General features: G+C 36.1%; 2 protein-coding genes across 8 annotated transcripts in view; both read left to right on the forward strand.

Annotated features, from left to right (window-relative positions):
- JAKMIP1 (janus kinase and microtubule interacting protein 1) overlaps positions 1 to 6,476 on the forward strand; it is a 158,444-nt gene extending 151,968 nt beyond the window's left edge. The window contains exons 21-22 of the mRNA XM_074904494.1: positions 3,558 to 3,623; positions 6,345 to 6,476. Coding sequence (XP_074760595.1) covers positions 3,558 to 3,623; positions 6,345 to 6,446 — 168 coding nt within the window. The 3' untranslated portion in view covers positions 6,447 to 6,476. The remainder of the gene's footprint in view (positions 1 to 3,557; positions 3,624 to 6,344) is intronic.
- Positions 6,477 to 8,292: 1,816 nt separating this feature from the next.
- Positions 8,293 to 14,038, forward strand: part of C4H4orf50 (chromosome 4 C4orf50 homolog) — an 81,624-nt gene continuing 75,878 nt past the window's right edge. For 6 of the 7 annotated variants that reach the window (XR_012633530.1, XR_012633529.1, XR_012633532.1 and 3 more), the window contains exon 1: positions 8,293 to 10,584. Coding sequence is in view for 3 of the 7 variants with exons in the window: in XM_074904493.1 (XP_074760594.1) it covers positions 10,511 to 10,584 (74 nt within the window). In the remaining 4 variants the exon portion in view is untranslated. Of the gene's footprint in view, positions 10,585 to 12,834; positions 12,987 to 14,038 lie in introns of all 7 variants that reach the window. The other variant, XR_012633531.1, reaches the window with a different exon arrangement.

A 14,038-nucleotide genomic window follows, 5' to 3' on the forward strand; every position in this document is an offset into this window, starting at 1 on the left:
ATGAACACAGGAATTGCTAGAACCCTGTGTAACATTGCTCGATTTTGTCCCTAATCCTTACTCTGACTGTGACCAGTGCTAGGGTGTTTAAAGGAAACAATCACTGTGCTGCTTTTAGGTTGTCTTCCCTCCCTTTTTAAAAAAGAAAATAAAAGAACAGCCTGTAGCTTTCTTCTTAACCAAGACTTATCAATGTTTTGAGAGCAAGATACAATAGATTTTGTTGCCTCCTTGCATGGTTTTTGTGCAGTTGAAAATGCACTGGATTTACCCTTCAAGGTTCCTATGAACCTTGTCAAAGATAGAGATGAATGCATCTTTTATAGCACAACTGTTATAACTATATGACATATTAGGAAAAGCTTGGCTTACTGATCATCAGTTTATGCCCTGAAGCATTAAAGTAAGTAGACTTTCTTGGTAACAAAATAGTTCTGCATTGTTGTAAAAGTTATGCTTTTGCAAATGTAAACAAATCAGGATTCATTGAAAGCATCCAATCAAATGTTGAAAACCTGAGAGTGAGTCCACATCTTCTTGACTGCTAAATCTTGCAAATAAAAGGAACAGTAGATAAAGATGTACATGCTTATACTGAATCTCAAACAGTCCTGCCTTTGCTCTTAATTAATATGTGTAATTTTTGTGTAATTTCCTTCTTGGTAGTTTAATATAACCTTTGACTGAGGAACATCTCTTACTACTTCTAGAAGATACTTTTTTGTTAAAGCTAGGATTATTGCGTGTAGCTTACATGTATTTTTTAAAGTCATATTTTGGAAATTGTTATCTTTGATCAAGATAATGCTGTAAATGGGGATAGGTACAATGGGGGGGAAAAAAATATTTTTATCTGTTAAATACTGCATGCAGATGTAAACGCAGTATTTGCAGATGCTCTTTTCCTGTCAATATATTGCATATATATGTATATATTTTTAAGGCTATCTCTGTAGTCAAATGGAAAGAAATTAGTTAAATCAGACTTTTTAGGATAAATAAATAGCTGAGCTAGGCTGGTTATCTTCCAGTGCTGACTCTGTGCAGTCAGAGGATAGTGATGGGAATAGCTACACCCACTTGATCCTCCCAGATAATCCTCCCTACAATACTCCAGGGGAAAGCAGGTAAACAACTAGAAGTAAATGACCCCAAGCTTTGCTACCTGATGGAATATTGCGGTCCATGGTTGTGTTTTAGAACAATTCTGACCTGTCTAGGTTTTAATTTTTAATTTCTGTATTAAAGAAGTTGGTTACAAAATCTTACTCATTTGCAGTGTTAAGTCTTCTGTCATTGCAATTTTCACTCGTATAAGGGGAATACTAGCTATTTAAACACTAGTCACCTCTCTTCAACATATTAACCTAAGGTGGTAAGTCTGGAACAGGTTTACTTATACACATGCATACATGTAAATATCTGCCCTACAGACTATATCCACCTGGTAGATGTCTGCCTTACTGACATAAATCTAGTTTTGAGGATATTTCGTAGATTTTCACTGCTAAGAAATTCAACCCTATGCAGAGTATTCCCTTTTAATTGCTAGATTATCTTGCATTTAAACTGATTTTTAGGAAAGGTTATATTTCCTCACCTTAAAACTATTCTCTATCTTTTGTCTCACAAAATTTGATAGTTATGATGGGTTATGGGTGAGAATTAGAGAACAGAAACCTCAGCCTTTTTTTTTTTTAGCTGGAGAGAATAGCTGAATAGGTGTAATCTTTTGAAAATATTAAAAATTCATAAGGGAATAATAACATCTCAATTTTTACTTAATTAACATAATTCCCAAATCTGAAAATTGCTGTCTTATCCTAATTAACATGTTCTTTTATAAAAGGACACTTATTGTAAACCCTGAGGTGAGAAAGCCACCAGATGTTTGGGGGCTTTTTTATTTTCCTTTTTTCTGGAGGAGAATTCTCAGCAGATATTAGAAAAATATCTCACATGATAAATCTGAAAGGTGAAAATGGTATTTTAAAATATTCCTTCTCTCCACTTATCTCACCGTGGTCAAATTTTGTCACAGAACATAGCAGGACTCCCAGAGATTTGAAGTCTGTCACTCAGCTCTGGGATATAGGTTTAAATAGGAATCAGCATAACTAAAGTGAGAGAAACAGGAGTGTATCCTGATGGACCAGAGATCTCAGAGGTGATTACATCTGCCTGCTTCTCATCCCATGGCTTTTTACAGTGATTGTAATATTCCTGGTACATAGAGTATATGAAGATAATCACTGGAGAGATAGACTTGTCTTGAGCAGGGAGTAGATGAAGTATAAATCAATTCAAGTGTAGTATAGGAAAAGCAAAATTAATACAGCGGTGCTTGGGGCATTTGTTACTGTCACCAAAGCTGCATGCACTTGTATCACACAAAGGTAATCTGATTTGTGCTTTTATATTATATGTGGAAATCTCTGAGCATTTCACCATGATACAGTGGAGGTTTTGATTGACTTATTCTGACTGCATAATATTCAAACCAGTCATTTAAGCAATTTGGTTTTGTTTTGTTTTGTTTTGTTTTTTTAAACCAGCAGCAACAGTAACAAAGCTGTTGTTGTGATCTGTGGGCAGTATTTGTGTGGAGAGTAGTATTAAGAGTAGGTGATATTTTTTCTTCCAAAGTTCATGAACTGCTAATAACTTTAGCTATTGGAGGCCAGACAGAGGTCAGGTAGTTAATCCCAAAAAAACCTGATAGTATAAAGTTGCTCCTTGATTACCACTGGCTGTTAGTAGGAGATTCCAGGCTTCCACCTATAAAAAAATTATTTATGAACCTACTTTATGTGTAACAAATACAATATACTAAAAATGTAATAAAATGCATCTTCTTAATGTAGAAGCCCAGAATTTATTTTTTTTTTAGCATAACTTACAGAAATGAAACAAGGGAACAGAAGTAAGATAGAATATGTGGACCCAACAGCAGTCATATTTTTGGAGATCCTTTGTGGAACTGAACAAGGAAAATCCTTAAAATTACACAGCGCTACACTAAAGGAAACGTTCCCTCTGACTCTGGTGAGAGGTGGCTCTGGTAATAGGATGGAGATAAATCTCTGGATGGTGTTTTGGTGATGAACTGAAAATCTGTGTGCTCTGTTTTTCTGGTATAGCATGACTATGCCAGAAGCATAGTTATGTTTTATAGGAAATGAAAACAGAGTTAAAATGAAATGTAATAGTATAATCTGCTGACTGTCTAAGTAAATAAAACTTCTAGCAGTTGCAGAGAAAATAGTGTTCTACTTCTAAGAATTTTGGTGCTAATTGGAATTGTCTGTGTGTATATGTTAAAATTATGATTAACGATTAGACTTCCTGGTAGTAAACATGATGGTCTGAATGCGCAGCTTGTTTAAAATGGAAACATGGAGCAATCGTGCCATGGACAGGTCTAATATAACTGTAACAGAAGTGTTACATTAATAATGGGCATTTTTTCTCTTACTTTTTAATCTATTTCTCTTTTTTTGATGTATATACTTTTAAAATTAGATATAATAATGTCTATTTTGTTTTTTCTGTTCCAGCGAATTCGAGAACTAGAAGATAAAATAGAACTTCAAAAGAGGCAACTCAAAGAAATTGAGGAAAAGGTAAATAAATGCTTGAGTGATGCCAATGGATTTTTTTTCCATACTAATTAATTTTTCTATGTTGCATTGACATTAATAGTACTTAACCTAATAGAACAAAATCTCTTTTAAAACAAGACAAAATTTGAATTCAATTTATTACTGCATGAAATGAAGCTCTGTCCCTTATCTGCTAAAAATCATTTGCTATCTGGATTTTCTATCAAGTACAGAAAGGAATGAAGGGGTCTGGAAAGATGCTAGATTAGAAGGGGAAAGATTTACTGTCGTTTAGATTAGGAAACAACAAAGATTTGTCTCTGACAGAATTGGTTAGCTCAGCCCTGTTCTTTGGATAACATTGTTTTGCAAAATGAGGTGCATGTGACGAACACTACAAACAAAAAATATTTCTGGCTTTAAGATAGACACAAGTTTCAAATTAATAGGCTGGATCCCGATTTTCTCCTCTTTTGAAGAAGCTCTGATTGAGGCTTAAGGCAGCAAATGTCTCTGGGTCACTGTGGTCCAGAGCAAGAGCCAGCATGAGGTTCCTGGACTGTGGGCTCAAGTGTCTTCCAGCTCTGTGGAGTTTAGGCTGTTCTGCAGGGCATGAGCTGACAACAGGGCTTTCTCTAAGCCCTAGCAAAGTGGTTTAGTTATGTTGCTTTTGCTAAACTAATGCCTAGATCCCAAGATGAGTCACATTATCTCATGTTAATTTTCTCTGGTACATATGGGTACCTAATCCTACATTAACTTGCTGCTGGGCTGAATAGAGAAGTTTTCGGTGGAGCTTTCAGTCATTGTTTTTTTTTCTTCTGGGATCAGAGGAACAAAAGGAAAGCTTTTGGAGGACTCTGAATGGAAGCTGGAAGATGTTAGTAGGGGTTGCAGAACTGAGAGAGGCTTTGGGGAGCAGCTTGTAGGATGTGGGAAGGTTTCATCCTCACCCTTCACTAATCTCATTGTCCCTTCATCTGCTCTCAGGATGTAGCTGTCCTTCCCGTGTCACCCTCTAGGGGTACTGCACTTCTAGCAGCTACTTCCATTCCCTCAGCCGCTTCCTTGGCCCCTTCTGCTCCCACAGTAGTTGTCTGCCCTCTCAGGTACCTCATCCTGCACTTTTTGAACTGTGATATCCAGCTGGGTTTGTGGAAGAGGCAGAAGAAGAGCTGTGAGAAGCTGGGCCGTCTCCAGCTGTTGCTAATAGTCACTTTGCATCACCCCCACTACTTCCTGGCTGGGGCTAGTCTGTCTGCATCCATTGGGAAGGCAGTGGTCCCCATTTCCACTATCAGAGAAACACAGGCAGTAGCCACCCCTCAAAGGGCTCTTTTCCTGCCTTTGCCCTCTTATGCCCCAGACCACTTCTATACCTGAAACTGTTCCTGCCTAACAGCCAATGGTGTCTAAGGTGCTACAGTTAACACCTCAGACACTGAGGGAAACATTGAGGGACAGGTGATACCTCTACATGTTAACTATTGCAAATATTAGTGTTTATTCACCTTTTTTAAAACATCAAACTCTCTAGATGATGATATTGCCAAAATGCAAGCCCTTAATGCATGGCCGTTACAGTTTACAGAGTAGGGCTTGGATTAGACAGACTGCTTATTTTGGAAATGGAAGTTAGCATTATCTGTGCGGGTTTATCAGTTGAATGGATGGGGAAAAGTACTGGAAAAGAAATAGCTTAATCACAAGCTTATCAGAAAGCTGGTAATAAGTTAAAATGATTAATGCTCTATTTGCCTTAATGTTACATTACCTGGAGACCTCAAGAAAACTTCATAATTTTCTATTAACCTTCAACTCCTGGATGGGTGGAGCGCTTCCTTCTATGTGTGTTACATTTGGATATTTTTTTTCTTTGGGATTAAATCCCATTCTGAATTTGACTGCCCAAAGGAAGATTGTGTTGTCAGAGAATCAGTTAATATTATACTTCTACTTCATTGTTCTTCTGATGGTTTAATATGTCAGTGGGTCCAAACTGACACCTACATCTGCTGATATGGAGCACAATAATTTACGCTTTTGAAGGAATGCCAGTATTTATAGCTGAGGCTCATTGCTGGTTGTAGCTAAGGGCGATGCACGATTTATAGTTACTGTGTCATGAGTATGGCTTTAGATTTTCCTTTAGGAATGAATTCCATTTCTAAGTTTTATGTAAAATTCTGTCAAATCAGAACATAAGGATGGCAGTATTTTTTCCCTATAGATTCTTCAGCAAACTGTCCTGCTTCTAAAGGCTATAGAAAAGAATAATGTAAAATCTCAGTTTTATTCTATGATACATGAGGAACAAGTGCTGTTTAAATGCATCATGCTTTTCTCATAACTGATTCTCTATTATTTTGAGTTAGATTTAGTTTGTGTCCTTGGACTGTTAAGTCTTGGTTCAGGAGAGCTTTCAGGTGTGTACTTGCTTAAATGAGTTGCAAAGCCAAGCCTAATATTTCTGAGTTTACATAATCCACAAATGTTACCATTTGTAAAGCTGCCCTCAAATACTGAATTTTGTATCCTGTTGCCCCTTTTTAGAGTGATATTGGTGTACTGTATCTCTCTTTCAGATCAACTCACTTAATATTGATGTAAGACTAACTGCTGTAAAATAATGTAACCCGATTTTTTTATTACATATCTTACATATTTTTTCTTTTCTTTTTTCCTCATTTTCTTTTGATCTTATGTTATAGTTTTTGTTCCTTTTTTTGTTTTTTTCACTAGCATTCATTCTGTGGCCTTGATGACACAACTGAGCCAAGACATGCGGTTGGTACTCTTTATATTTCTTTGAACTCAATTTTTAACTCTTATTTGTCTTTGTAAGACTCTGAAACCATGGGGGAGGGTACAGTGGTTTTGCTTGCACAGAGAGGAAGTGTCACCTATAAAATTTTACTTGGATGCCTTCAGTTACCTTCCTAGACTTCTGTAGAAAGTCACTGAATTTTCAACGAGAAATTATTTTGCATTCTAAGATACTGACTGCTCTACTGCAGTGGGTGCTTTTCAATTCTGCAGAGCAGGTACATTTTGTCTAAAAGTTCAGGTATTGCTGTAAGATCCTACTTTCTGTCATGCTGGATGGAGAGGTGACAAATATTTGTTGTCATTTTTGTTTTCTAAAAAGTCCTGTAAGCAACACCACCCACGCAAAAAAAAGGGGTTCATTGTACTTCCTCAGGGTCCTTGAAGCCATGAAATAACTTAGGAAATCATTACCTAATTTCCCTTTTGTGAGGCAGTGTGAAGGTTGCAATGTGACTGACCCCCCATGTGCCCATGCAACATGGAAAGGGCAAAGACAAGAAACCTCCATGTCTCTCCCTTGAGACACTACCATCATTCCCACTACCCTTTCCACAGTGTCCTGATACTTTCAGCTCAATGAAAGGACAAAATGAATTTGTTCAGCTACAGCAGGAGCTGTAGTGGCAGTGCTCACCTTACACACAACAAGAGGGAAATACAATATAGAAAATGTCCTAGCCCTCTTCCCTGGAGCAACGCAAGTTGTACATGACCTTTCAGTAAGGATGGTAACTCAACAAGCTAGCTGTTTGAGGATTAAGATATGGTTTTAAACTATTTAATAATTACACAGAGGTTTTGTTGTGGCTGTTGTTTTTTGTTGTTTTGTTGTTTTTGTTTTTTTTTTTTTAACTGAAAATACATGTGGTTTTACTATTACTATTTTTCCAGGTGTTTTGTTTTTTGAAATCTGTTGTGAAATATGTTCATGGAATCTCCTTATAGTAGAAGAGTTTAATCAACCCTTTGAACTGTTATCAAGTACTGTATGATGAAGTAGAATGATGACAATAGTTACCCAAAAAAGCTATGATATTTACGTTACATTAAGCTTGAAACAGTAGTTTTTTGTGCCCAAATCACAAGTACTTTTGAGAGATCAGACCTGTATTGTCATGGACTCTTTTTGGGGTTATCATCTTTCTGTTCATGCTCTTGGGAACTGGCTCCAGTTGTTCATTAGTGGCATTGCTGTATATGTTTTATATTTTGCAATAAAATGATGGTAGATACAGATGGATGGAATATATTCCAAGGGTATTATTGATCTGTGCCAAGTGCAGTAGCTTACTTTTTGTTGCTAGATGGATGTTGAAAATTAGTTGAAGTTGAGCAAGATTTTTACAGCATTTTCCTTATGAAAATGTTTAGGTCTGATCTATAGGTGTCTGTGCTGATAGTATTATGTGTCCCCTTGGGGAAGAAAAAAAAAAAAGAAGAAAATATTGCAGGTATAATTAGTCTCCAGAAAACACATTGTGCTGATATAACCTAATATTCATCCTGTTAACAGTAACTATTTAAGTAGTTAAATTCAAGGCTGGTGACAGGTGTTCTGAGGGGATAAGACAGGGATAATGGCTGTGTGGCCACATAGATACTCAACTCTCACATTTCTAGGAGTGCACATCAGATTGTGGTGTTAGTGTGGAATGTAATTTCCTTTAATTCATTTTGCCAGAGGTGAATCTGTCTCGATTTATTAATTAATAATCTATCACTGATTAATTAACACAACAAAGCCTATTTTAAGACACTTAGCTATAGTTGGACTCTTGAACATTCTTCATTATTTTGAGACAAACCAGGGATTTACTGATAGTAGTTTTGGTTCTTGTTATTTTGAAGCTAATATAAATCTTTCAGAAAGAGATTTTGGTTGCTGTGAATTTAGGGCCTGGATGCCAACACTTATTTCTAAATTAATGTTATCTATCTAAAGCTCAGCATACTATTTCTTTTTTGTTGTTGTTTGTTTTGTTTTCTGGTTTTGGTTTTTATTTTGTATACAGGTTATTAAAAGAACCTATGGAATGAACAGCTGAGTCCACGTGCAAAAATACAGAAAATATTTATTGAGCAGCTTTAAATTGGTGCATTTTTTTTCATAAAACAGTTTGCATAATACTTGAAGCTGCAAAATATTTGGATTTAAAATTAGAGATTTTTTTAGAGATATAACTTCAAGCTGGAATGATTTGATAATCAAATGAGGACCAGCACATCATAAACACCGAAAAAAATCCAAACAGAATTTACACTCTCACACCAATCAAACACTGGAAAAAATACAAGTGCAATTACTGACTGCTTTGTGAACTGTTATCTACCAAATCGTTTTCTTACAGTACTGGGATCTTTGTCTCCATACTGCATGCTTTCAACAAACGTGGTTTGCATTTCACCCAGGAAACACAGAATCTCCTTTTTAATATCTATCTAAAAAAGCTAAGTGTTTGACAGTAAGTTCTCTATAGTAAATAGCTGACAGGAAAAAAACCCACAACTGTTCAGAGTTGGAAACAAATAGAGATTTACAACCCTGCAGTGGTAAAATTCATATTAAATTCAGAAGATGGAAATCCACAGATGGAGAAGAGATAGGTGTTGGAGAAAGGGAAGATGGTAGATTGAACTAGGAATACTTTGAAGTGGGTAAGAACTGCGTGGGAGGAATTATTTTTTTGAACGTTTCTTGAAAATTAAGGCAATAACTTGTAAAGATAGCTCTGGGAGAATGGAACATCCCAAGGTGGCCTGAGAGGTCAGGAAAAGAGAACACATAATGTGCTCTGCTCAATTATCTCTTCAAGAAGAAAGAGGGGCTTGAAGAAAAGGGTGTGTGGACAAACATGGTAAGCAGATAAATAGTTGGAAATAAATATTTGGAAATCATGTCATCCTCCCAGGTGAAATAAAAATGTTGACACTACCAGGAAGCAAAAATGGCACAACCTCAACCTGCAGAGATAGATAAACAGTAAAGGACACTATCACCTGAACCGCAAGAAAAATATTTGTATGAAGCACAGATTGAAAAAATAAAAAGTTGAAAAGATTTGTTTAAGATGGAGAATGATTATAAAATTCAAAAAGGTTAGGCTTTTGTTTTAAAGAGGAAAGGAAATTATTGTTTCAGAGCTGGAAAGGCAATATGAAGAAATGGATAATTTTAATTCTTCCTGGAATGTTGAGGTGATCTGAAAATATTAAGAGCACAAGAGAACTTTCTCCTCCCTCACATCTGGCAAATCATCTTTATGTTAAAAGGGCTACATAGAAGGCTACAGAGAAACAAGTCTGCTCCCATGGACACACTGAACTCTGACATGAACATAGAGTGGAGCAAGATGGTTACAATAATGCATCAGATAAAGTGGAAGTTATGATTGAAAAAAAACATAAGGCAAAGAACAATCAGGTTAGCACAAAGAAAGCTGAGGAAAAGATTTGTCATAGCAACTGGATATCTCACTGTTGAAGGTGCAGGAATCAGCCTCAAAAGAAGCCAGGTTTTTCAGATAATTTTTAGGCTCTGAAGTAAGACCAAAGATGTACTCTTCACAGAGAATCACCAGACAAGATCATTTACCTGCTGAAGGAGCTGAGACACTCCACAAGATTAATTCAGCCAGATGCAGCAAACTATGGCTTGTGTGAGGATCTAAATAACCCTGTTTCCTGGTACAAAGCACAATTTAAATTGGAAACAGGGATCCTGAAGAAGTTTGAAAACTCAGTCCCCAAAAGAATGTTACTCACAAGGTGTTGAGAAGGAACAAGCATTTAGGGAATGTGTTTTCAAAGAGAGTTTTTTCATGTTTTAGTTAAAGCTTTTAGCGGAGTCGTGACAGAATATGGAAAAATGGGGTCTTCGCTGCAAAAGGAAGAGTTTTGGCATTACTCAGAAGAGAAGGACAATGGGAGATAAACAGATCTTGAGATAACCAAACCAGGTGCTGATGAAGGAACAGAAATTGGAAAGTGTGATTCACTTGGCAAAGAAACACTCTTTCTCCTCATGGACTTAGTTTTGCTCATCACTGCTTCTGAAGTGAAACTATAAGCACAAACATGGGATGGTCAGAGCACATGGCTGCAACAGTAAGCCCACTGCAGAGACGGGAGATGGCCTGGTTACAAAGTGGAAGAGGTATGAGGTTTCATTTTTTAATGTTTTTAATTACATTGTAATTCACATGTGACAGTTTTCTCAAAGAAATTGGCTGATTTGGGTGACAATTTCCATGACATGATGTTTTTATTCTGTGCTGACATAGCGGGGTTTGTAGTTTTGAAAACTGAGTATATCCTTCCAGTCTTACTATCTATTACATATTGCTATTTATTATAGGGCTGGGAACAGGTACAGTGTGTTAACTGACTAGATTCAGTCCATACAAGGTGCTGGGCCCCATTTTCACATTTTGTGACACATCTTTTAAATGATCTGTCCCAGATGTATAAGTGAAATAGGAAACAATAAGTTTCTTATTTCAGATATTAGTCATAAAAGCTTTCTTGGTTTTAAGCTGAAGTGCTCGTTAGTTTTCAGGAAGAAGCATCAGAAATGTAGAGCCTAATGGATCGGGAGGTTTGAGATCAACTTTAGAAATTGTATTAACTTTCATTATAAGAGTGAATAAAAGTACACTTAGTGCATGTTCTTTATAGAAATATGTGATAGAAATCAGTGTAATAATTTTAAGTGTCACTTAACTTTCTGCCTGGTCCATCCTCACTGCTTTTATTTGTTGGCTACTTTCTGCAAAATGTACCACTAAGAATTTTTCTTTTTACAGCTTATGACTTGGATATTAGGCTGGGGCACAGTTAAAAGTGACATTAATTTGGCTTCGACTGTAGTTTGTTAATAAGTAGAGTAACAATGTCCGTTATTATTATATATTCCTTTTGCAGTGGTGTTCAGGGATGCCCATTGTCAGGGAGCAGGATGTCTATTCACTTTACAAATAATAAATACAGATGATATATTAGTGTCTCAAGGAGCTCAAAATCAAAGATACTGTCCCATTTGGGAAACCATACAGGCCAGGGGAGAGCCATGATTATGTTTACAGGTCTCAGGAATGCATGGTCTCTGAGAAGGAACTGGGCTTGGTAAGTCTAGAGAAGATCAAAAAGTGGTTTGAACTTCGTTGTACATGTGGATTTATACTTTGCTTTCCACACTTGTAGCTTTTAAGTATCACGGCTTCTCAAGGGACCAAAGAGTATCTGAATCTTTTCAGCTCTAGATCCTTGCATAGCTGACATAAAGCCAGTGAGTGATACAATGGGCCAAAATAATAAAATTTTATGTAATTCACCATATATGTGAATACCACATATCAAAACATGGGACAATGAGAGTACTGTTTGCTTGGGGGTTTTTTGCACTGATTTTGTGCTACTTTCTACACTTAAGTGGCCAAAATAAATGCTACTCTTGTTCTTTTTCTTTGCCCTGTAGATTCAGCATTTGTTTATGAAAAAAAAAAAACAAACAAACCACAAAAAACCCCACCCACGTGATTGCATTATTTCCTGGAAAATAGGTGCAAAATCAGTGGTTTAATTTCAATTACAGATCCAATTCCAAATCAATATAAATGTAACAAAACCAAAGGCATTTCACAGATGCCAGTTATAGGACTGTACTTGCTAAAGAGTTTCTGTAAATGAAGGTGGACTGCAGGCTGAAGAACTTTTAGAGCTCTTGCTAAAAGAGGCAAAGGAAAGAACCAAATTTAGCTTGGCTCCCCAAGCCCAGGTTTAAAAATTCCTTTTAGGCACTGTTTCATATCCTGTCAGAGGTGAAGTAGACTTTGAAGTAAAATATTGAATACAGAATTCCAAAATACAAGTTAAATATACCGAATGTTTATCTGAAATAGTGAAAGATTGCCTTTTAAGTAGGAAATATCCTTTTAAAATCTTTTGTCTTGAAACAAAAATATCATACATTTATCTAAAATAAGTAAGATTTTTTTGTGATAAATGTGCTCAATTTTATGAACTCCTCTAGTAGAAAATTATCCTCTTTTCAAAACTTTGATGCCTAATTCCTTCATGAATTAGTCTAATTGAATCTTTTATAGGGATCTCATGTTGTGAACTGCAACTCCTTTCATACATGCTGAATTACCTTGGGGCTAATGAAATGAGACTCTCTCATAAATAATAAATGTGTTCAGAATCGAGGACTGTTCATTTGATCACCAGAGGCTTAAACTCTTTGGACTGCAGTACATTGAGAACCTAATAATTTGGGGTTTTTTTCATCATGGATCCTTCATCTGGGAGAGAACAAGAATTTTGTTACCGTATTAAAATGCCCAGTAATGAAGGATTTGATGTCCTGAATTTCAATGTTAAAATTGATACTTCCTGGATTTTCCAGGAATTAGAAGATGCAAGAATATCTGATGAACAAGTAAATGGTGCTGGAGAAGAGAATTTGAAACTCAGAATAGAAAAGCTGGAAAAGTTGGAGCACAAACTGAAGGGTGTTTTAGAGGACTACTTGGAGTCGGATTCTGTCCTAAAAAATAGGTAAATAAAAGGGGGTTTTGCATTCAAAATTAGTGTGATGTGACAAATATGCTCTTTCCTTCGCCCCATGTACTGTCTGTCAAATGATATGTGTAAAACTATCAAAAAGAAAGACTTTATGTGTTTTTAGGGTGCCTGATAAGATGCATGTATAAGTGTTTTATGTAACTGTCAGAATAGAATAGAGATGCAGTATTCAATTTCTTGGTTTTATTATTTAAATCAGATTTACAGCATGATCTAAAATCTTGTTGCAAATAACCAGACAACTTTCTCAGGATGTTTAATTCTTAAATATTCATAAGGTGTAAATTCTGCTTGCAAAATGTATCCCTTTCCTTTTAAGTTAATTTGGAATTTTGTGTTGCAAAAAAAGTTCCTTGTTTCAAAAAGCTTCATCTAGTTTAATAAGTTAATGATAATCATTACAGTAGGTGCCATTAGGCATTAATTATGTAGTTGAATAGAATAAGATCAGGGTTTTGATAGCAACTGCACTGTTCTAAACAAAGCAAATAGTTTAAAAGAATAGAAAATATCAATGATATTAAAAATAATTACTTGTATAATTTATTAATTGTTTTGATTCGTCAAGGTATTTAGCCAGAAATGTTTTAATAATGGGTTTTTTATCAAAACAATAACAAATCTTTCTTGGAATGGAAGCTTTCATAGGAATAGGCCTATTTTAATAAAGATTTCAGGCATGGGAAGATGGGAAAAACTTTTTTAAAACCAAAACAAAGTAAGTATGAGAGAACAGTTCAAGGAGTGCAAATAACTAGCTGAAAATTGCCTGGTATATAGGAAGGACATTTTCAGGGATCTTGGGTAGCCAGTCAGAAGAAAAGAAATCCTGTGCCTAAAGTTCTTGTGGCTGAAGCACAGACAGAGATGAGGAATGATGTGGGAGGCAGAACTATTGGAAAAAATAGAGAAGCACAGTCAGTAGTTGTAACTAGCCAGGGTGGAATTTTGGGGTGATGTGGCTCAAGTTTCCTCTGATACCAGTGTTAGATTATGCAGTGTCTGCAGTGGGGAGGACCTTGTCA

The sequence above is a fragment of the Athene noctua genome, chromosome 4 (genome assembly GCF_965140245.1).
Source record: "Athene noctua chromosome 4, bAthNoc1.hap1.1, whole genome shotgun sequence".
In the NCBI taxonomy this organism is placed as follows: Eukaryota; Metazoa; Chordata; class Aves; order Strigiformes; family Strigidae; genus Athene; species Athene noctua.